Source organism: Camelus ferus, chromosome 22 (genome assembly GCF_009834535.1).
Source record: "Camelus ferus isolate YT-003-E chromosome 22, BCGSAC_Cfer_1.0, whole genome shotgun sequence".
NCBI lineage: Eukaryota > Metazoa > Chordata > Mammalia > Artiodactyla > Camelidae > Camelus > Camelus ferus.
Genome location: NC_045717.1, coordinates 18,963,382 through 18,986,321, shown reverse-complemented (window position 1 = coordinate 18,986,321; position 22,940 = coordinate 18,963,382). Strand labels below are relative to the sequence as shown.

Genomic DNA, 22,940 nt, shown 5'->3' with positions numbered 1-22,940 from the left:
TGTCTAAATAAATGGGTGTATTCATAATCAATGAAATGTGGAAGCAACCAAGATGGCCTTCAGTGGGTGAGTAGATAAATAAACTGGTACACACAGGCAATGGGACAGTATTTTGGTGCTAAAAAGAAATGAGCTCTTAAGCCATGAAGACACATGGAGATACCTCAAATGCACATTACCAAGTGAAAGGAGCCAATCTGAAAAGGCTACTGTATAATTCCAACTATTTGATATTCCAGAAAGAGCATGCTATGGGGACAGTGAAAAGATCAGTGGTTTCCAAGGGCTGAGGGGAGAGATGAACAGGCTAGGATTTCTACAGCAGTGAAAACACTCAGTGTGATACTAAGTGATGGATACATGTCATTGCACTTTTGTCCAAACCTACAGAATGTACAACACACATAATGAACTTTAAAGTAAACCGTGGACTGTGGGTGATTATCATGGGTCAATGTAGGCTCACCTTGGTGAGAAATGTACCATTCTGGTGAGTGGTGGTGGTAACGGGCAGGCTATCCATGCTTGGAAGTGGGGGTGGGGTAAGTGGGAAACCACTGCTCCTTCCTCTCAGTTTTATTGTAAACCTAAAACTGCTCTAAAAAAATACAGTCTTTAAAAAAAAAAACTGGTGAGACTGATGGTTATAGCTAAAGAAATGTGGCTCTGTATATTGTTAAAAAAAAAAAAGGATCAAAATCTGGAACTGAAACTTCACGATTTCAACTTTGGAAGTGGAACAGAAAAAAAAGCATGAGGACACACGGTAATAGGCTTCAATTGTGCCAAGAGGGGTTATGGAGACAGAATCAGTCTAGATACTGATAGCAACCGTCTGTTTGAAAATTTTTAATTGGGATGGGTTGTTTGGGCGGCTTCTGGAGTGCTGGCAAGATTTCACTGCTCAACATAAATGTGTTAAGCTGACTGCTTTATGTTGGTTTTTTTCTGTTATATTTCTGTGCATGCCGTATTTCTTAATAAAACATCAAAAAAGCAAAAACAGAAGACAACAGCGGGAATCCACGTCTGTGGATTCTGACTAGTCTTATGGACTCAGCATAGTGGGCAGCAGCCGCGACCCCAACAGCCCTGTTGGCTTCTCCAGGAGTGACACAGCGACACTGTTGTGTCTGTCTGGGAGAATGGCTTACGTGTGACATGTGGCCCCTCCTTCATGCCACACATACAGCAGGGCCACCTTTACCCCTAAGATGGCAAAGACCTGAGATCAGACAGACATATACCCGAGAAAACAGCTCTGTCAGTTGGATTGCATGCCTCAATTTTTCACTCAGAAAATGTGCTAGTCCAATCCATGATGCTTTTACTGAAGACTTCAGGGAGCAGGAACCTGGCTTCTCCCAATTCCTGCTAACCCTTTCTACTTTGCTACAGTTACATGTGGTTTAACCCTGTGGAGACTAAGTGGTTCTCCAGATCTTCCTTTTCTTTCCACAACCCCTCTACTATGCTTCATTAGATATTTTCTGAAAAAATTAGGGAACTAGGAAACCTCAGTGGTGAAGAGCACAGAAGCCAGACACAGCCAGAACCCCAGCCTGCCTTGTACCAGCTCAGTGGTCTTAGGCAAGTCATTTGACCTCTTGAAGCCTCAGAGTCCTCATCTGCCAAATGGGGATAAAAACCCATGTCACAGTGCCATGAAGATTAAATGAGATGATGTGTGAGAAGTATTTATTATATTATTATAGCTAATAAGCATGCTGCCTGGAACATGAAGATCATTATTCTCTCTTGTGGGTTACTATTTCACAGACCCACGACTCCTTCAGTCCCCTCCTGATTAAGAGGGAGCATGGGATAACTATGGATTTGACCTGCAGGCAGGACAAGTTGTATTCTGTAACTAAGTGACCTTGAAAAATTCAAGGTTTTCCTTGCCTGTGATTAAAATATTGACTTTTTTTTGCTAGAGGGGAGAGTCCCCGGAGCAAAGCTTTGAGAAGCTCAATCCAAGAACACTGAGCCCCTGATGGGGAAGCATGGCCCTGGATGGGTCATGTCAATTGGTCCCCTCCCCTTTGCATCCACTGGCCGTGACCACTGTCAGCAGAGAGGCTTGCTGGAATGTTCCGAGCCACCTACCTGGGGGCTGCCTGTCCTGGATCCTCCCTGCTCTGCTCTGCAGAGGGAGCGGGTCCTGATCTGCCTGCTGACTCTTCAGGGTGATGCAGATGGCCCAATGTGGAATTCTGGGGGGCCCTATCAGAGTCTCCTCGCCTTGGGTTCTTTGGAAATTTCAGAGGACGGATTCCTTCTCCTCCTAATTTAGAGACAAAAGAAGATGAAGGGGTTGGGGGTAGCAGGGAGCAGGCACTGCCATGGCTGACAACCAAACACATGAGGGCCACTGAGGCAATGTGAGCAAACTTGTGCAATGGGCAGGAAATTCTTGCTCTGATGCTTGCCTGGAGAGCAAGAGATGGGATGGAATCTCATCCAGGTGGGACCCAGGAGCTTACATGACCATGGGATGCAAAGGCTTTTTATCGATTGACTAGTCATGACTGATGCTGGATCCTGAGGTGACCTGGCCTGGCTCGGAAACACCTGAGACAACCTGGCCCAGCTGACTGTCTCTCTGAGGAAGTGGTGAGAGGTGTGTGCTGTCTCCTGTGTGTCTCAAATGTCCCTGCAGAGGGGCCATCCTTGACTTTTCCTTAGAGCAACTCCTCCCAGGCCCATGCTCCGTTTTATTCACTTCACATCTTTTCTCTACAAGTATCTGATGTACTGGGTCATTTTCTGTATCTGATGTACTGGGTCATTTTCTGTCTCCCCTACTACAACCTGTTCCATGCAAGGAGGGGCCTTATCTTTCTCACTCTCTGCTGGGTCTCAAGCAGCTAGGAGAGCATCTAGTAAACCGTTGGTGCCCAATAAGTACTTGGTAGACAACTGAATGAATGCACATGAAAACAAAGATCAGTTCCCAGGAAATGCAGACAACACTAAATTATGTACCACTCTGGCTTTCCATGACGCTTGCAGAATATCCATCCTAGGAAAACTGGGACCCAGAGTCATCAAGTGCTAAGGAGGTGACTTCTCCGCTGCCTCTCGGTCCCTTATATCCCCACAATACCTTTTCCCATCACTGAAAGCAATTTAGAGCTTTAAAGGCACTTATTAACATCCATTTGTTGAATGAAGGAAATTCCCTTACACAGAAACTGCCAGTAGTGGCTGGCTTGTAAGACCTCTTCATATCTGGCCCCAACCGAACCATTTGTCAATAAATAAATAAAAAGGGTTGACTCTAGTGAGTTCCATGCCAGACACTGTCCTGAGAACTCAGCTGTGTCATGATAAAACCCTGAGGTAGGGTCCTGATGTTATAACCATCTTACAGATGAGAAAGCTGAGGCACAGAGAGGCCAAGGAAGCTGGAATCGGATCCAGGCAGTCCAGCTCCAGAGCCTGTACACTTAACAGTACTCGAGCATTTACTGAGCACCTACTGTGTACTGAACTTCTGACCAGGCAGCAAGAACAAGAAGACAAACCATATCCAGGTCTGATTTTCCTGGAGGTCAGTCACATAGACGCCTGCCGGCGTCAGCTCCTTACACATCTTAAAATAAACCCGTTGAAGGAGTTCCCTCCCCACAACATTGAATGGCTAGGGTCTGCCTTAGCATTCATTCAGTTTTTTGGGGCTCCACTAGACCACAGTGGCTTTCCTGTAATTTCTCCTAATTCTGTCAGTTACAGTTCTTGTGTGCCCATTTAGAACTTTACCCAACTGCTGTGCGTTTGATTAGCTCTCTCGGTGAGAAGCATTTTTCTTCCCACCCTCCCAACTAGATCTTGAAGCTGTCAAGGGTGGGAACTGAGTCTGCTGCACCCTTTGATCATTGCCCTGCTCCCACCCCCATCTCAGATACCCACCCAGCACCGCATCCAGAGCAAGGCTCCGACGAATGTTTCTTACACACATTCCCACCTTGTGGTTTGTCAGAAAATGCAAAAATACAGCGGCTTCATTTATTTAATTTCTTAAGATGTTTCCTTTGTTCATCCAATGGACATTTGTACCAAATAAAAAGGGAAAATATCAACAGACGTGAAGAGGCTTCCATTTCCTTCCTGTGATCTGTCCCCACCGGATTAATTTAAGAAAAACTAACGCAGAACCTTGTGTTCAACACCAAAGGCCAAAGACATCAGGGGGGAAAGGGCTCCTTTCACCCTCTGCCAGAATCATCTTCCTCTCTCCCCACCCCATCCAGGACACACAGAAAGAGCTGTCCTGGGCCAGTCTAAGGTCCACTGAGCTGGGGAGTCCACTGCCAAGAGAGGCCCCAAATGATCTGCTGTGGGTGGGCCTGGCTGTCCTCAGCTTCCTCCTCCAAGGTCAGAGGAATTCCTGTGTCTCCAAGCAGCCTGCTGCTCATCTCTGCACAAAACATCTTCGATCTGTTGATAAAATTTCTTTCCTGTCCCACATCTTGGGAGAAAAAAATGAGTGCTACTCTCAAAGTTCATTAACCACTCACTGGTTACTTCTAAATTTTTGAGAAATTTAAATTACCTCAGACAATGACAGGGAAATGGAGCTATACTATGTAATACAGGGTAAGCTTTCCTTTCCAATGAGGAAATTCTACACGTATATTGACAAGTAAAGATGGTCTTGAAATACACAAAGTGAAAAACAGAGGATGAAACTCAGTATGTGTGATGATTCTATTTTCCAATAAAAACCCTGTTATTTGTGTATACAAAGGAAAAGTCTGGAAAAGTAACAGACTGAGGCTCAGTTCCTGTTTGTTTGTTTGTTTGTTTTTTATGTTCCACTATATGGTCGATCATCATCTTATGGTGGTGGGGGATGTTAACATTTGGGGAAGCTGGGGAAAGGGTAGACAGAACTCTGAATAATTTTTGCAACTTTTCTGTAAACTTAAAATTGTTTCAAAATGAAGCTTTCTTTTAATCTGAAAGGATATTCATAACAGCAGCATATGTTTGTGTACAACCATGAGTCTATTCTCGGCTTTTTATAAATTCTAATCCACATGTGAGCTCTAGGGCATGGTTCTCAACTTTGGTACTATTGACATTTGGGGGCCAGGTCATTCTGTGTCGTGTGGGCTGTCCTCCATATTCCACGATTTTGAGCAGCATTCCTGGCCTACACCCACTAAAATGCCACTACCCCTCCTCCCCTGCCCACCAACACACATACATCCACACCAGTTGTGAAAACCAAAAATGTCTCAAGACATTGCCAGATGTCCTCTGGAGGTCAAACTACTTCCCCCCAACAGGTTGCAAATCACTGTTCTAACTGAAAGGATACATGCCCTTATTATCCCCTACTTATAGGAGGAAAGTGAGGCCCAGAGTGTCATCCGCCATCAGACAGTGAGACGAACCCAGGTTTTGGGTTCAAAAGTGAAGCACTTAGCCACACACCAGATGGCCTTACAGTACATCTCTATACATGTGACATCTGGGAGAGTGGGCCTGCATAGAGGCTGCACTCCTGCCCTGAAGCCTGGGGGCGTCCCCGAGGCTGTGGGGTCCCACTAAAGGCTGAAGGAAGTGCCACAAAGCTTTCACTTTTTACGGTAAGTACTTCTCCATATTTTATACTTTTCTACTAGCGTGGATTAAGTCACTGTTACAGCTGTTGCTGTTTTAAGGAGCTTGGTGTAGTCATATTAGCATTTCTGCAATAACTCACACTCCTCCTATAAGCAGAAGCAGCAATAAAGAGGTGTCAACTTAAACATCCAAATACCTGAGGTCCGAAGCTTCTTCCTCTTACTCATTTTATCCCTCCCTAGAGAAATCTGAAAACAAGGAACAAATTTTATCATTACAAGCAGTTCCTGTCCCTGAGTACAGACCCACTGACCTTGGCTGAGGCCACCCCAACCTCACCTGGGCCCATCTGGCTGCCCCAGGGGTCAGCTGGGCCCCGAAGAGGACACAGGGTGGGAGTCATAGCTATGGCTTGGGCTGTGGGTAGGAATTCAAAACTCCTCCATGCTGCAGAGAACAGAGAGGGAACTGCCTATCTTCTGCCCAGAGTCTAAGAGCACCTGGGCCAGGAGCTGGGGCCGTGGGAAGCTCTAGGACACTCCTTCTAGTCTCTAAGATGGAGCAGCCTGTGTGAAGCCGTCTCCCTCCAGGCTGGGGTACCTGGGGCCCTTCCAGGGACACCCCAGGACTTTCGAGGTGACACCTGGGGTCCTTCAGGGTCATCTGGGGACTTTAGAGGGGCCACCTGGGGTCCTTCAGGGGATGCCTGGGGCCTTGGAGAGGCAGGAGTCGCCACAGGTCAATCAGTTCCTTCCAGCCTAGGGGGCCAGACAAGCCCAAACCAACCTGGGCCACAGAAGTTGTCAAGGTCTCTCTGTCCTTATCAGGAACTGGAAGGCTATCTGGATCTGTTGGGGGAATAATTTGATTAAATTATTTGCGTAAAATCTTTTTGAAAAAAGAAAAGTCAAAGTTGGCCCTCACGGAGGCTGGGCAGCTGGGGTTCCAAGGCCCGAGCGCTGTGGACGCGGCTTCCGGTGACCAAGCCCACACTAACCCTACCCAAGGCACTGAAAAGTGAGGACTGCCCAGACCAGAACCGCCAGGAGAGGCCTCAGCTCGCAGGTGGCCTCGCAAAGAGAACCCAGCGGCCCTCACACCTGCAAACGCTCCGCCTCTTTCCCGCGCACTACAAGGCCCTATCGCTCGCGCACGCGCGATACCAGCACCGCCCCTCCTACTTGAGGACGCTCCGCCTCTTTCCCGCGCGACCCTGCGGCACCGCCCACTTCCCTGCAGCGCGCATGCGAGCTCGCGCACTGCCTGCTGGGAATTGTAGTTTCAGTGGGGGTGGGCCCGGCAAGTCCAGTGGCTGCGCTCCGGTACCGCGGCGCCCAAGGGCCGAGGCGGAAGTTGGGCCGCCACCCGTGGGGCTGAGGGCGCGGGACGGCGGTCGCCGAGCGCCAACGAGGGGCGCGGGGTTCAGGAAGGTCGCGTGCGCGGCCATAGGCCCGGGGGGAGGAGTCAGGGCAAGGCCAGGCCAGGGGCCAGTGGTCCAAGTATCCAGCCTGGAAGATGCACAAGAGGAAGGGACCCCCGGGACCTCCAGGCCGAGGCGCTGCCACCGCCCGCCAGGTGAGTCTGTATCTCATGGCTCGGCTGAGGGAACCCTTCCCACCCTTCCGATCCTTTTTAGACGTTCAAAGGAGCCCTGCCCACCCCTGCCCCCCCCCCGCCCCGAATCTGTTCTTCACCCCCAGGTGAGCCCGGGTCCCCGCCCCCCAGGTTAAGTTCAACTCCCCCCCCCCACCCCCGAGTGCGGCCTACTAGCCCCGGCTCCCCAGCTCCTGGCGCCCCGCCCAGAGTTCAGAGCCACCTGTTGCAGCAGCAGCTGCCAGTCTAGGAGAGGAAGGCCTCGGACCTGGGGTAGTGCTCACCTGACCTGAGCACTTGCAGAACCCTCGCATCAACCGGGCCGGGTCAGACTCTTTTTATCCCCATTGTACAGACGAGGACACTGAGGCCCAGAGAGGTAAAGACACCTGCCCAAGGTCATAGGGATTAACTGCTTGGCCAGAGCTAAGCACAAATCCAGAGCTGCTGCCATGAGCCCATAGGTCTGTGTTTCGGCCTCGTCTTACTCTCTCATCTCTTTTGCCCCAGGCACCGGGAGAGTTTGATTTTCCTCAGCTTTGATGGAAGGAACCTAGGCCATAGCTTAGTGCCCAAGTTTTAGAGTCTGGCTGACCTGAAATTTTCTCCTGGCTTCTGCACATTGGACACTTGACTTCATGGCTCTAAGCCTCAGTTTCCTCATATGTAAAATGGACGCCCTAAGAGTCCCTATGTCACAGGACAATTATGAAAATTCATTGAGATAGTTTATGGAAAGTGCTAGAACATAGCACTTAATAAGTGCTGTCATCATCATTGCTAGTAGACGGAGCCATATATAATTGCTGATACTTGACCATTTTTGACTCACAGAAAGGGGGATAATTTTGTGTATATCAACCTAATACTATCACACCATGACTGGCCATTAACCAGAATAGGATAGGAAGACTGGTATATTACACAGCAAAGACCCCACTTTCAACTTCTTTGTTGTCTGGGCTTCTAATTGCTCTTGACACCTCCAGCCTTCCTGCATGGCTCCCTCTGCTGAAGATGCTGGAAAGGAAAAGACTAGATGTGCAGAGTGGCTTTGCTTTGGGAAGGGCATGCAGCCTTCTTTCCCCCACTGAACTTGGCTAGCGGCGCATCAAGGGTATGGGCTCAGAGCCGGGAGCTGGGTCGCTCCACCTGCCCTTTGCCCCATGTTGATCTGTGCCAGAGGGCCTGGCCCATCTTGGGACACCTGTTGTGTTCTGAGCCTGTTCCAGCTTCCTGGCACTCCCCAGGGAAATAGCTTTCCCCAGGATCCCTGGGTTCCCTTCCTCCCAAGGGAACTCCAGGTCCATCATGGTTGCCTCTGGCCAGTTGGGGTGCATCCCAAGATCTGACTGTACCCTCCCTGTTCCCCAAGCTGGGCCTGCTGGTTGACCTCTCCCCAGATGGCCTGTTGATCCCTGAGGATGGAGTTAATGATGAGGAACTGGAGGCTGAGTTCTTGGCCTTGGTGGGGGGCCAACCCCAAGCCCTGGAGAAGCTTAAAGGCAAAGGTGAGACTTTCAACACACCCCTGAACATTTTCTGAACTCCTGCTATGGGCAGGGTGTGGAGCTGGGTGCTGGGAAGATGGGGGAATGGAGATAGCGAAGGTCCCTGCCTTCCTGGAACCTACAGTCTGGGTAAGAGGTTAAGTGATTAACTCTGGACCCAGAATGAGGGTATGAATCCCACCTCTGCAACATACTGTCTGTGTGACTTGATGAATCCCAGCACCTGTGTGGGCTTCGGTTTCCCTGTCTGTAAAATGGGAATAATGACCATGCTTGTATCATAGGAGTTAGTCTTCTAAGTTTATCAGACACTTCACACAGGACCTGGCATGTCCTCCAACCCGAAGCACAGAACAATGGGGGAGGCCTGTGAGCTGGACTGGGATTCCTGGAGGAGGCACACTCAAAGGCGAGGGCCACGTGAAGACTTGGGGAGCGCTTCTGTGAGGGGAGGGGTCGGGGCACATGCAGAGGCCCTGGCAGTGATGGCGGGGGTCAGGGGACTCTGCAGTGATCAAGTGGGGCTGGAGCTCAGGGCAAACAGAGCCTTTATACTTTTTAGTAACATAGCTGATCCTCATTAACGATCCCTATATCCATCATTCCTATATTTCAAATTTGTTAATTCACCTACTGGCTTAACTTTATTTGTAACCCCCAAATCAGTGCTTGTAGCGCTTTTGCAGTCCTTCACAGACATGCACAGAGCTGCAAAAAGTTTGAGTCACACCATTTGCATGTTTCCAGCTGAGGAGATACTCTGCCTCCTTGTCTCAGCACATACTATAAGTGTACCCTTTTCTTGATCTGCTTGGTGCCATGTTTTTCTCCTTTTTCTGCTTTTGTTGGTGATTTTGCCTATCCAAATGTTCCCCATGTGTAGTGCTGACTGTCTGCTGTCCCTAAGTATAAGAAGGCTGGGATGTACCTTACAGATAATTTTCATTCAGACATGAGTTACTGTGCTGTTGGCCTCAAGTTCGATGTTAACAAATCAACTATATTAAGTTAGATGTGTTTTTTTTTAATGAGTGTGTAATGCGTGTGGGTGTCTGTGTACGTCTATGTGTATGAGTGTGTGTGTCTATGCGTGTGTGTGTTTGTGTGTATAAGTTAGGTGTCTTTAAATAGAAAAGCACATAAAGCAAGGTTATGTATGACCAGTTGACAAAAATGTTGTGCCCAGAGGCTCACGGGAACTTAGCGCTGTATTTCCTCCAGGGGCAATGGTTCAGTGTTCACTAACTCCGTGTTTGTGGCAACTTCATAAAACATAGATACCACAAATAATGAGAATAACAGGAATAACAAAATGCTGATAATAAGCTATTCTAAGAGCCTCACTTACCTTTAGTCCCCATAGTCTACCTGTGAGAGAGAGACTGTTGTGTCCCCATCTAACACATGGGAAGACTGAGGCCCAGGGAGGTGAAGTGACTTGCCTGAGGTCACACAGTGAGAAAGTTGCAGATCTGGGGCTCCAATTCCAGCTTGATAAGGAAGAGTTCAGGCCAGGGAGGTTGGCGGGGAGTGGGATCATGCCTGGTGGGCCCGAGGGCAGTGGAGTGCCATGGAAAGCCTGGGAGGGGGACATGCTGCCCTACTGCCTGCTATCCTATTTTTCGGGGCTGTGGGTCACTGGGACAGGAGGCTGGGGACTCTTCAAGAATCCTGGTCCAGCTGGGGCCTCCCTCTGCTTCCAGGTCCCCTGCCCATGGAGGCCATTGAGAAGATGGCCAGCCTGTGCATGAGAGACCCAGATGAGGATGATGAGGAGGGGACGGACGAGGAGGATGTGGAGGCTGATGACGACCTGCTGGTGAGCACGCAGGATGGGACAGGGGACCTTTCTCCTGCTGTTGCCCCGTCCAGCAGGCCCTCATGACTGGCCCCCGACCATGTGTCCCTGCAGGCGGAACTGAATGAGGTCCTAGGGGAGGAACAGAAGGCTTCGGAGTCCCACCCTCCTGTGGCCCAGGTATACCTCTAATGACACTGGTCCCTACAGCCCAGGGTTCAAGGCCCTGCTTTTCTTCCCCTCTCAGCCATGGGGCCTGGGGCAGGTGGCAGGATGCCTCTGAGCCCCAGTTCTCTGCCCTGCGAAATGGGTTGATGATGGTGTGCAGTAGGTATTCAACCAAGGCTGCTGTTGGGGCAGGCCCGAGTAGGGTCACCACCCAGACCATGCGCCTGGCCCCTCCCGCAGCCAAAGGCCACAACCCCCAGCCCAGGGGTGGAGGCCACCTTGCAGGAGAGGCTGGCCCTCTACCAGACAGCGATCGAAAGTGCTCGACAAGCCGGAGATGGTGCCAAGATGCGGCGCTATGACCGGGGGCTCAAGGTAAGCGGGCAGACGGGAGGCTGCTGGGACCTCACCACTGCCCCCTGCACCCAGCTCCAGGCTCCCCGCAAACCCACGTTCACACCTTCTCTCAGACGCTTGAAAACCTGCTGGCCTCCGTCCGGAAGGGCAACACCATCGATGAAGGGGACATCCCGCCGCCTGTGGCTGTGGGGAAGGGCCCAGTGGCCACACCCAGCCGCACCCCTGCACCCGCCCAGCCGGCCCCTACAAACCCGCCGGCCCCAGATCCCAAGGTCATCGTGGAGGGTCCTCCTTCCACTGCCCCAGCTTCATCCCTGGTGTCGGCTAAGCCCCAGCTGCCCCCAGGTAGGCCAGGGGCAGGGCTGGGCTGACATGGGGTGGGGGGTTTTCAGTGGTAGGCCCGTCTGTGGAGCTGCAGGCCCCGCACTGAGTGTTAGGCATTTATAACACCCTTCTCCCCTCTAATCCTACCTTCCAAGGGGTACACGGGCACACTGAGAGGTTTTTTGTGTGGTGACAGTAAAATATATATAACAAAACATTTGTGAGAGGCTAATATTGAAAAAGCTCTGTGTCCTTTCATTTGTCACATGTCTCTTCCTAAAGGGTTTATATTATATGGGCATATTGTTTTTATAAAGTGCATGGCTTTGCTGTGTTACCTATGTTACCAAACAGGAGGTAGAGCTTGGCAGTATCTGATTAAGATCTGATTACTTTCTGCCTCAGAAAGAGGGACAATAAATGTCTCAGTTTAAAAAATTAAAAAACAAGTAACTTTTTGCCATTTAACCATTTTTCATTGTGCAACTGAGTGGCATTTAGCACATTCACAATGTTATGCAACCATCACCTCTATCTATTTCTAAAACTTTTTCATCACCCCAAACAGAAACTCTGTCCCCATGAAGCACTAACTCCCCATTCCCTCTCCTCCAGCCCTCAGTAACCTCTGTTCTACTTTCTGTCTCTGGATTTGCCCCCCGTAGATATTTCACGTAAGGAGACCCGTACACTGTTTGTCCTTCTGTGTCTGGCTTCCTTCACTTGGCATGTTGCAGCTAATGTATGTCAGAACTCCATTTATTTCAGGGCTGAGTAACATTCCCACACCTAGAGTTTTAAATGAATAATTCCCAACCCTCAGCTTGTCTGTCTTTTTTCCTAAAACTCACCTCCTGGAGGATGCATCTCCCAAGAAGTTTTCTTTCCCAACTTCTCCCTCTCCCACTTCAGGAAAGGAGTGCCCACGTAATATGGATGCTTCTAGAATATGAATTTGGGGCTCCGCCCCAGGGGCAAATACTATCCCAGCAGGAAACAGAGAGATACTTAAAACAACAGCCTGGGGTTCAGAAAGTGAACACCTGGTCTCTAAATCATAATGGGGTGTTTGGTATATACTTTGGCCAGGGCTCAGGGAATCGCATGATGTCACAATAATGACTCTGTCTCTTTGCATCTATTTGTTGGTGTGAAGCAGGTTTCTCTACACATTAAAAAAAAAGGAAAGTAGAAAAAAAAATGGAGGAAACAGGAGCTAAATGTTAGGGGGTGGACTCAGCCCCACCATGTCAGCAAGCACTACCTTGCCAATAAAATGTTATTCTTGGTATATAAAAATTATTTATCAGAAAGCTCAATATATTTAGGCTTTGCTCAATTTCATGCTAGTAATAATTGTGACAATAATTAGACCCAGGAAGAAAAATTCTTTAACCCTGAGAGAGACTTGCAATGACAGGAAATGAAGCCAGTCAAATGTCAAGGTGTTTTGCTTCAACCTGCAGACACCTTCTCAGGCAAGGCCGCTGAAACTTAAAACAGTGGGTCCCGTCAGTCTGAAAAAGTCCAACACGTGCTGTTTTCTGGGTGTTTCTAGGATCTGTAGACGCTAGGTGGTGTATCTATTGTACTTCGGGTTTTTTTATACCAACAATTGTACCTATTGCTTTCAAGTTAGGGATACTTCCCCCTGAAAAGGCATTGAGCCTATCATTTGAAACTGTAAGTAATGTACCATTTAAAAAGCAGTTTAACCGTCTGTTTCCCAACTCTGTTGACACACTGCATAGATGTACATTTCAGTGTGCAATAAGGTAGCCACAGAAAGACTTTCAAGTGCCCACATATATCACGTTAGGGTAGAGTTCTGTGGGAGACGTGGAGGTAAATAAGAGATCTAAAATTCCCGATTGCTGAAAGTGAACCCTGCATGTGTTTAAAAAGTAAGTATTGGTATATACACAAGAGAATTAAAAGCAGAGGCTTGGAGAGGTATTTGTACACTCGTGTTCACAGTAATATTATCTATAATAGTCAAAAGGTAGGAAAAAACCCAGTGTCCATTGACAGATACAGACACACCTCGTTTCTCAAGCTTTGCTTTATTGCAGTTCGCCAACTTTGTTGTTTTTTTTTTTTAACAAATTGAAGGTTTGTGGCAGTCTTACTTTGAGCAAGTTTATTGGCACTGTTTTCCCAACAGCATTTGTTCACTTTGTGTCTCTGTGTCTCATTTTGGTAATTCTCGCAGTATTTCAAGCTTTTTCGTTGCTATTAGATTTGTTATGGGCATCTGTGATCAATGATGTTTTTTTTTCTTGTAGTAGACAAGCCAAGTATTATCAGTTTTACAGTTCACTTGTGCACTCATGCACACACGCCCTCACTCACTGATTTGTTCAGACGTTTACTGAGCACTTCTTATGTGCCAGGCATGGTACGAGGCATTGGGTTTAACAATGATTAAGACAAAATCCCTCAAGGAGCTTGCAGTCTAATGGTTCAGTGGTCTCTGATGTTACTACTATGACTTGCTAAAGGCTCAGAGGTTAGTTAGCACTTTTTAACAATGAAGTATTTTTTGATTAAAGTATGAATGTTGTTTTTTTTAGAAATAATGCTGTTGCATACTTAATAGACTATAGTGTAGTGTGAGCATAACATTTATGTGCACTGGGAAACCAAAAACATTGTGTGACTCACTTTATTTTGATAACTGCTGTATTGCGGTGCTCTGGAACTGAACATGTAATATCTCGGTGGTGTGCCTGCAAATGGATAAACAAACATGGACCATCCATACAATAGAATATTATTCAGCCTTAAAAAGGAAGGAAATTCTGACACATGCTACAACATGGATGAACCTGGAAGACATTATGCTGAGTGAAATAAGCCAGTCACAAAAGGACAAATACTGTATGATTCTAAGTACATGAGGTCCCTAAAGTAGTCAAGTTCATAGAGAAAGTAGAATGGTGAATGCCATGGGCTAGGGGAGGGCGAATCGGAAATTAGCATTTAATGGAGGCAGAGTTTCAGTTTGGGAAGATGAGAAGTTCTGGAGGTGGATGGTGGTAATGGTTGCACAATAATGTGAATGTACTTAATTTCATTGAACCGTACACTTAAGAAGGGTTAAGATGGTGAATTTAAGTTATGTGTATTTTACCGCGATTTAAAAAAATAAAATGAAAAGTAAATATTGGTGAGTTTCAAATCTCCGTAGTAGTTGGGATACATGAGATTTAAAAGAGTGGAGTGATGGTTTTCTTTTTCGAGTGTCAGTATTTAAAGACACTGGGAATGACAACCCTCACCACTTTTTCAACTTTAAATAAAGTTTTAGATGTCAACTTAGAAACAGGTAGGGATACATAAAGTTTTCTAAAATTCTCTTGGGGGCAAAACAGTAGTGGCTCCAGAGACTGTCACGGGGTTGAGTGCCCACCATGCCATCTTCAGGCTGTGTGACCTTGGGGAGGCAACATTCCCTCTCTGAGCCTTAATTCTCACATCTAAAAAGTGAACCTAAGCCTAAGAGACTTAAGTAGAAATGGTTTGTGTGCTGTTCTCCCTTCCAGCTCCCTGCAGCCCTGGCCCCCTGGCCCAGTTGCAGAGCCGCCAGCGTGAGTACAAGCTAGCCGCCCTCCACGCCAAGCAGCAGGGAGATACTGCCGCTGCCACCAGATACTTCCGTGTGGCCAAGGTGTGTCCAGAGAGAGGGCAGGATGCTTCTGACAAAGCATGAGGGCAAAGATCAGGGCCTCTGGGGTCAGATAGATGCAAATTTGACTCCTGGTCACTCTGTAGCTATAGTTTGCTGCACCTCTTGAAGCCTCAGTTTACCCTCTCTGTGAAATAGGCATAGGTGTCCGGAAGAGGCTTGGGTAAGCTGCTGAAAAGGAAGGGACAGTGCTGGGATTCCTCCATCACGTGGCAGAGCATGGAGGCTCCCCGGGGGTCCTGACTCCCAACTGCAGCCTCCTCCCCTGATCTACTTCCTTCTCCCAGAGCTTTGATGCGGTCTTGGAGGCCCTGAGCCGAGGGGAGCCTGTGGACCTATCTCGCCTGCCCCCTCCACCTGGTGAGGACCCCTCCCTGACACCCTCCAGGACTGCTGGAGGCTAAGTTCTTCCTGATGCTACAACCCCACTGGTCAGGCCCAGGGACCCCCCGCCAGGCCAGACCAGCCTGGTTGAGGGGAGGGGGCAACCACAAGCAAGCCCCTCATTGGATGGGCCCTGTCTGTTCCTAGACCAGCTGCCCCCGGACCCACCATCACCGCCACCACAGCCTCCAGCGCCTGCTGCAGTGCCATCCATGCCAGGTGTGTTCCTGGGACCCTGTGGGTTGGGCAGGCTAGAACGAGACAGTCTACCCTTCCCTAGATTCTTAATCCTGCCCCACTCTCCTGGTCCCGCCCAGAGGTTCCTCCACCCCCAAAGACTCTCCTGGAGGCACTAGAGCAGCGGATGGAGCGGTACCGCGTGGCGGCAGCTCAGGCCAAGACCAAGGGGGACCAGCGGAAAGCTCGCATGCACGAGCGCATCGTCAAGGTGGGTGGAGGCCGAGTGGGTGAGTTGGCAGCCCCTGGAGACCTCACCCAGAAGCCCTAACAACCTGTGTTCCCTGCAGCAATACCAAGACGCCGTCCGAGCCCACAAGGCTGGGCGAGCCGTGGACGTGGCAGAGCTACCAGTGCCCCCAGGTAGGCCCCGCCCCCGGTCCCCACCCCCCCAGCCTCAGAGACTTTGCAGGTGCTATTCCTTCCGACTGTATAGTCTCAGAGAGCTGATTGCTGTACGTTCAGAAATTCTGCAAGCTTCTTAAACAATTAGTAGCTTAAGATAAGTCAGAGTGGCAGAGTTTACACCGTGGAAATTGGCAAACACTAAAAATCAGGGGGTTTCATCTGGAGAGCCTGTTCACCAGCCCTCCACTCCCGATCCCTCCATCTCCTCTTTGTTCAGCTCCTGCCTTCCTAGTCATCAGCTCTCAGCTGTACAGATACCTCCTCAGCCATCCACCAGCCCCTCGGTGGGTTAGAGGCATCCGCTGGGTTCTCAGAGCTGCCTGTGTGTCCCTCACAAGAGCAATTAGGTCTCTGCACCTTGGCCCCCCGGGAGTCCCTCCAGGCCCGGGACCACCTCTTATGCCCAGCACACCACCTCACAGTGCTTGCCTGTTGGAATCTGGTCAAGGCCCTGGGTCAGGCAAGCAGAGCCAAGAGGCAGGAGGGAGGTTGGAATGGTCTGGTGTCTCCACCGAACCAGCAGCAGCTCCTTCCTGGTATTCAATGGCCTGAGGCTCCTTAGTGGGGGAGGAACCTGTGTCTCCCCCATTATGGTGTGGGTCTTCCCCTCCTGACTGGTCCCAACTGGCCGCCCAGGCTTTCCCCCGATCCAGGGCCTGGAGGCCACTGAGCCCACCCAACAGAGCCTGGTGGGGGTCCTAGAGACCGCCATGAAGCTGGCCAACCAGGACGAAGGCCCAGAGGACGAAGAGGATGAGGAGCCTAAGAAGGTGTGAGGGGCTGGGGCCGTGGGGTGAGGCAAGGGAAACAAAGCCCCAGTAGTCCTGACCCTGAGCCAGAAAGAACTGGCTTCACACCCAGCCCTGCCACTTCCTGGCTGGGGCAAGTCACTGTGCTCTCGGGGCCTTGGGCTCCTCTGTAGCGAGCACAGTAACAGTCGTTCTCTCCCAGGGCTGTTGCAAAGATTCAGTGTGAACAAGATCCTATGTTGTGTTCATTGCTGAGGAAATAGTAACTAAGACGGTTAGTGTTGTCAGTGTCGGGCCCTGACTCTTTTGGGGAGTGGGCTCATCATAGGCTCTGGGAAAGCCTTGACTTCGTCTCCACCTCTCAGCAACCCAACAGCCCTGCAGCCCCCACGGCTCAGCCCAAAGCCCCACCCTCAAGGGCGCCCCAGTCAGGATCCACCCCAGCAGCCAAATCAGCCCCCAAAGGCACATCCACCAGAGGTAAGTACACCCTCCCCACCCTGGCTGCCTATTGCCTGGCCATGGTCTGGGCAGCACCTGAAGATGCCACTGTGCCCACAGCCCAGCAGCAGCTGGCTTTCCTGGAGAGCCGAAAGAAGCAGCTCCTGCAGGCTGCACTGCGAGCCAAGCAGAAGAACGATGTGGAGGGCGCCAAGATGCACCTGCGCCAGGCCAAGGGGCTGGAGCCCATGCTGGAGGCCTCACGCAATGGGCTGCCTGTGGACATTGCCAAGGTGAACCCTCCAGGCCTACTGGACCTTCCCAGGCGCTCGCCCATCAGGCTTGTGCCACTTAGCAGCCATGTGACTTGGAGTGTATTAGTCAGGATCAAGTTAAAAGTACTCCCTTCCCCCATAAGACAGTGGCTGAAACAAGACAGACATTTATATTTCTTCCATGTAACATTCAAGGCATTCTGGTCTCTGAAAGACAAAGCCCTCCAGGGCCCAGGTTCTTTCTATCTTGTTGCTTTGCTACCCTAGGAGGTCATTCTTGTCCATATGGTTAAAGTGGAGTCATGTCTTATCTGCATCCAGGCTATGGGAAGTTACGTGGATTTGCCATCACTTCTGCTTGTCTCCCACTGGCCAGAACCGAGTCACATGGTCACACCTAGCTGGGACCTGTAGTCTCTTGCTAGGCTGCTGTGTACCCAGCCAGAACTCCATTATTAGGGAAGAGAGGATGGGGATCAGGCTTGGGGGAAAATGGTTAACAGATTCTGCCATTTTGGGCAGGACCATCCGCTTTTCTTTGAGCATTGCTTTTCTCCTTGGGCAAGAAGAAAGAACAGGGACTGGGGGATGGAGCAGTAGTCAGGGAAGGGCTCTCTAAGGAGAGGTGACATTTCCACAGAGCCCTAGGTGGGTCTGCCTGTTGCTGACCAGCAGGCCCTTCCCCATGAGCCTCATTCTCCCCAGGTGCCGCCCGCCCCCGTCAACAAGGATGACTTCGCCCTGGTCCAGCGGCCCGGCCCAGGTCTGTCTCAGGAGTCTGCCCGGCGCTACGGTGAACTCACCAAGCTCATAAGGCAGCAGCACGAGGTGATGGGGGATTCCTTGCCCAGGTCAGCACAAGGGCATGCCCCCCGCCCAACCCTCCCCTCACTGTCTTCTGCTCCCCCTAGATGTGCCTGAACCACTCCAACCAGTTCACCCACCTGGGCAACATTGCCGAAACCACCAAGTAAGAAGCCCTGCCCCCATCCCCACCAGACTTCTGCACCCCCAGCCTGGCCCTGAGACCAGGGACCTGAGCAGGGCCCTCTTGCTGGCAGATTTGAGAAGCTGGCGGAGGACTGTAAGCGGAGCATGGAGATTCTGAAGCAGGCCTTTGCCCGGGGTCTCCCTACGCCCACAGCTCGCTTTGAGCAGAGAACCTTCAGCGTCATCAAGTAAGGCCCCGATGCCCCATGGCCTGGGCACCCCTTTGGAGAGGGGTTTGTGCTCCCTGGAAGCCAGCAGAGGACTTGTCTCTGGAGGAGAGTTTGGGTGGGTGGTGGAAGCACAGTACGTGCAAGGGTCCCGAGGCACACGTGACATGCCTCAGAGTGAAAGATGGTGATGGGGTATTGACAGTGACACGTTTGGAAATGGGGACGATCTAGTGAGTGCAGAGATGTGCCTCATCCCAAAGGCCTGGACAAGCTTGTGGGATGGTTGTTGTTGGTCCTGCTCCTGTTCAGTCTTCTCACCCCAGGGAGTTGGGACCATTTTCCCCACTTACAGATGAAGTTAGGTGCAGCCACTGGGATAACCTGAGGTCACCACCTCAGATAACCCACATCCCTTACCCTGGCTCCCCCACACCTGCACAGCCTGGCTCCCTGTCACCTCATCTCCCACTGTCCCCACTTCACTCATCTCCTGCCACACAGACCTCGTTTTGATTAATCAGACTCACCAGCCATGTTTCCACTCAGGACCTTTGCACCAGCTGTTTCCTCTGCTCAGACCCTGTTCCTCAGGTCTGCACATAGCGGTCTCTTCTTGATGTTCAGAGTGAACTACGATGTTACCTCCCCTGAGAAGCCCTCCCTGACCACTCTGTCAGAAGCAGCCCAACCCTCCTGAGCACACTTCACTCTCTCCCCTGATTTAATTCTCTGCAGAGTTGTTGTTTTGTTTGTTTCTCTACTTACGTGTTCATTGGCCATCTGTCCACTCAGCTGGCCCGGGCTCCATGAGCACAGGGATGGGGTCTCCCTCATTTCCTTCTGTGTCCCCAGCAGTGAGGACATTGGCTGGCATATAGTAGGTGTACAAGAAGCATTGTCCAAGGAAGAGAAGACCCCACAGCAGTTAGGGCATTTGTTGGTGAACTTTAGAAGATTCCAGAAATCTTATGCAAGGAAGGAAAGGTCCCATAGCACTGAGGCCACATAGTAGGTCCCAAATAAATCTGTGCCGACTGAAGAAAGGACTTGAAATGTAGCCAGTGGTGGACCTGGATGGAGAATTCTAGGCTAGTTTTAAAACTCGGGCCTAGAGCCTGGGGTGGGGGTTACACCCTGCCCTGCTGAGGGCAGAGAAGGCGGGCAGGCAGTGACACTGAGATGCCTGTCTCCCGCCTGCCCTCCCGGAAGGATCTTCCCTGACCTCAGCGGCAACGACATGCTCCTGTTCATCGTGAAGGGCATCAACCTGCCCACACCCCCAGGTGAGGGGGTGGCAGGCAGGGGTGGGGCCGTGGGGGCCACCCCTCTGCCCAGCTTTGACCCTTGTTTGCCCACAGGGCTGTCCCCCGGTGACCTGGATGTCTTTGTTCGGTTCGACTTCCCCTATCCCAATGTGGTATGTAGAGAGCTGGGGAGGGACAGGCTCAGGCCCCATCAGACTGGGGAGTGGGTCCAGCAGGGGTTCAAGTGCAGGCCCCAGCCCCTGAGTTTTTTTGCCTCCTGCCTGGTCCCAGGAAGAAGCTCAGAAAGACAAGACCAGCGTGATCAAGAACACAGATTCCCCTGGTGAGCCTTGGCAGGAGGCAGTCCCCTTGCAGAAAGAACGTGGAACCATAGCCTGACCCTTCCCTCCTTCCTCCTTCCCCTGGCAGAGTTCAAGGAGCAGTTCAAACTCTGCATCAACCGCAGCCACCGTGGCTTCCGAAGGGCCATCCAGACCAAAGGCATCAAGTTCGAAGTGGTCCACAAGGGGTGAGCTGGGGCCGCCGGTGTTGCATGGGCTCTGGAGGAGGGGGAGCTTCCCTGGGCCCACCATCCTGTCCCCTCCCACACACACAGGGGGCTCTTCAAGACCGACCGGGTCCTGGGCACAGCCCAACTGAAGCTGGACGCCCTGGAGACGGCATGCGAGGTCCGGGAGATCCTTGAGGTGAGAGGTGGACTTCATCTGAATGCTCCAGTGTAGCCATGCCACTCATGAGCGTCACTCACGTGCTCCTGCTCTGAGCCTCCCAGGGGTCCCTTCCACTGACCCAGGCCCTCCCCTGGAGTCCCAGAGCTCCCCATTGCCCAGCCCTAACCACTCTCAGCTCTCTGCTTGTTCTGACCAGCTGATGTCTCAGCTGTACCCATGGGCTCCTATTTTGGAAATTGCTCTAGTTTTCCCTGATCCTGGCCCTGAGCCACTGCCTGCTTCCTAACAGCCTCCCCTCACTCCCACCCAGGTTCTGGATGGTCGCAGGCCCACAGGGGGGCGGCTGGAGGTGATGGTTCGGATTCGGGAACCCCTGACGGCCCAGCAGTTGGAGACGACAACTGAGAGGTGGCTGGTCATCGACCCTGTGCCGGCAGCTATGCCCACAGTGAGACCCCTGCTCATCAGCAGCCCGAGGGAGGGAGGTTTGGTTCAAGGAGGGCCGAGACTCACAAGACTGATTCTGTCCCCTGAAGCAGGTTTCTGGGTCCAAGGGAAAGGCCCCCCCCTTGCCTGCTCCTACGAGGGAGCCAGGGAACAGGTAGGTGGCTGGGCCAGGCTGTGCTGGGGAGACCCCCCTTCTTCTTGCCTCAGCTCCTCTTGGACAGCTTCCCATCAGGTGCAAAGTGGAGCATGTCCCTCCCCCACTCCAAAACCTCTCCTGGGTCCCTTTTTCCTGGAACATCTCATTTAAACTCAGCTTGATCTTTAGGATCTTTTGTGATCTGACCGTTGTCAATATATCCAGCTTTCTCCCCACTTCCTCCTGTTGGTTCCTGGCTACACTTAGTTTTCACTGGCCTTTGGGCTTCTCTGTGTTATAGTGCACTGAGCACCCCTATCCCTACACTTGCTCCCTGCTCCTCTGCCCAACTGTGTTTGAGTACCAACTTGACTGTCACCTTCTCCAGGAAGCCCTTCCTGACACGTGGTATACAGTCATTGTCCCTATTAGGTTGTTGGCTCAAGCAGCACTGAGGTGGGCCTGGCTTGTCTCCCTCTGTTCTCTGGTGTGTCTGTTGAATTAACGGGGTCAGGGATGGGGTATCCCTGCAGCCCCTCATCCCTCCCCAACCCCATAGATCAGCCCGGCCCCTGCATAGTCTCAGCGTGCTGGCCTTCGACCAAGAGCGTCTGGAGCGGAAGGTGGGTACCCACCCGGCTAGGCTCAGTGGGGTGGGATTGAGGAGGTCGGCGGGCCCAGGCAGGGCCCTCATAGCTCCATCTGCACCCCCTAGATCCTGGCCCTCAGGCAGGCAAGGCGGCCCGTGCCCCCGGAGGTGGCCCAGCAGTACCAGGACATCACGCAACGCAGCCAGTGGCAGAGGGCACAGCTGGAGCAAGGGGGCCCAGGCATCCGGCGGGGTAGGAGTTCAGGGATGGGCCCGTGGGGGAGGGCCGGGGGCAGCGGGCCCCATCCTGACCCCCTTCCTCCCTCAGAGTACGCGGCCCAGCTGGAGCGTCAGCTGCAGTTCTACACGGAGGCAGCCCGGCGCCTGGGCAGTGACGGCAGCAGGGTGAGCCGGGCGAGGGCTGGGCGGGTGTTTGGGGGTCAGGGCTGCCAGGGGCTGCCCCCTGACCACCTGTTGCCCACCCCCCACCCCAGGAGGCCGCAAAGGAGGCCCTGTATCGACGGAACCTGGTCGAGAGTGAGGTGAGCAGCTTGGGCACTGGGGTTAGGGGCTGGGCAGCTGCGGCCCTGTCCCGTACTCTGACCCCAGCGGCCTCTCCCTCAGCTGCAGCGGCTCCGCAGGTGAGGGGCTGACAGCACGGGCGGCCCCTGGAGAGCGGGGAGCAAGCCTGAGGCCCCTGCTCTGGGAGGAGCTAACATGGCCACAGACTCCAACCAGTTGAGCAGACAATCAATGGACAATCGGCTCTGGATGGACATGTTCCCCCACTGGGCCCACCCAGTCTGGCTGGAGCCTCCCTGGCAGGGGGCGTTGGGGATGGTATCCGCCAGCCTGTGTGTGCCCCTCACCCAGGCCTGGCTGGGGGGGCCCCAGAGAGTCCGTTTGCACAGCCCAGGGGTGTGCGGCGCCTTGCCTGCCTCCAAGGTGGGAGGGCGGCTAGGACCAAGCCCCAAGGGCCCCTGCAAGCACTTTACTTCCTGCCCCTCCCAGCCTTAACCCCGAAGTCCACCTACACCCCAAAGAAGCCACTGAGGCCAGCCAGAGCCTGGTTGGCTCCCCAGAGGGTTGCCCTGGCCCAGCTGGGCCCCCAGGGCTGACACACAGAATAAACAGCCAGGGCCACACCCGGCTCACTCTG

The 22,940-nt window shown here is 52.0% G+C and overlaps 2 protein-coding genes across 6 annotated transcripts in view; one reads left to right on the top strand and one right to left on the bottom strand.

Annotated features, from left to right (window-relative positions):
• C22H19orf57 (chromosome 22 C19orf57 homolog) overlaps positions 1 to 7,668 on the bottom strand; it is a 17,692-nt gene extending 10,024 nt beyond the window's left edge. The window contains exons 1-4 of one of the 2 annotated variants that reach the window (XM_032465479.1): positions 7,394 to 7,668; positions 6,364 to 6,425; positions 5,774 to 5,825; positions 2,110 to 2,287 (exon numbers count right to left, since the gene is read on the bottom strand). In XM_032465479.1, the coding sequence (XP_032321370.1) occupies positions 2,110 to 2,287; positions 5,774 to 5,825; positions 6,364 to 6,425; positions 7,394 to 7,484 (383 nt within the window). In that variant the 5' untranslated portion in view covers positions 7,485 to 7,668. Of the gene's footprint in view, positions 1 to 2,109; positions 2,288 to 5,773; positions 5,826 to 6,363; positions 6,426 to 6,579; positions 6,688 to 7,393 lie in introns of those variants that run through there. The other variant, XM_032465480.1, reaches the window with a different exon arrangement.
• Positions 6,807 to 22,940, top strand: CC2D1A (coiled-coil and C2 domain containing 1A). Of its 4 annotated transcripts, none has more exons than XM_032465477.1 (29): positions 6,856 to 7,152; positions 8,546 to 8,681; positions 10,385 to 10,500; positions 10,594 to 10,659; positions 10,888 to 11,022; positions 11,118 to 11,352; positions 14,877 to 15,001; positions 15,307 to 15,379; positions 15,551 to 15,622; positions 15,721 to 15,851; positions 15,931 to 16,003; positions 16,685 to 16,818; positions 17,163 to 17,277; positions 17,359 to 17,531; positions 18,219 to 18,341; positions 18,425 to 18,483; positions 18,575 to 18,691; positions 19,883 to 19,956; positions 20,032 to 20,090; positions 20,209 to 20,260; positions 20,347 to 20,446; positions 20,534 to 20,624; positions 20,920 to 21,057; positions 21,146 to 21,210; positions 21,752 to 21,815; positions 21,908 to 22,034; positions 22,110 to 22,186; positions 22,276 to 22,323; positions 22,406 to 22,940. In XM_032465477.1, the coding sequence occupies exons 1-29, from the start codon at positions 7,093 to 7,095 to the stop codon at positions 22,424 to 22,426; spliced, it is 2,859 nt and encodes a 952-aa protein (XP_032321368.1). In that variant the 5' UTR covers positions 6,856 to 7,092; the 3' UTR covers positions 22,427 to 22,940. The 4 variants fall into 4 exon arrangements, with proteins under 4 accessions (XP_032321367.1, XP_032321366.1, XP_032321368.1 ...); XM_032465478.1 differs by having other exon boundaries at positions 6,948 to 7,152; positions 21,149 to 21,210; XM_032465476.1 differs by lacking the exon at positions 8,546 to 8,681 and having other exon boundaries at positions 6,807 to 7,152; positions 21,149 to 21,210.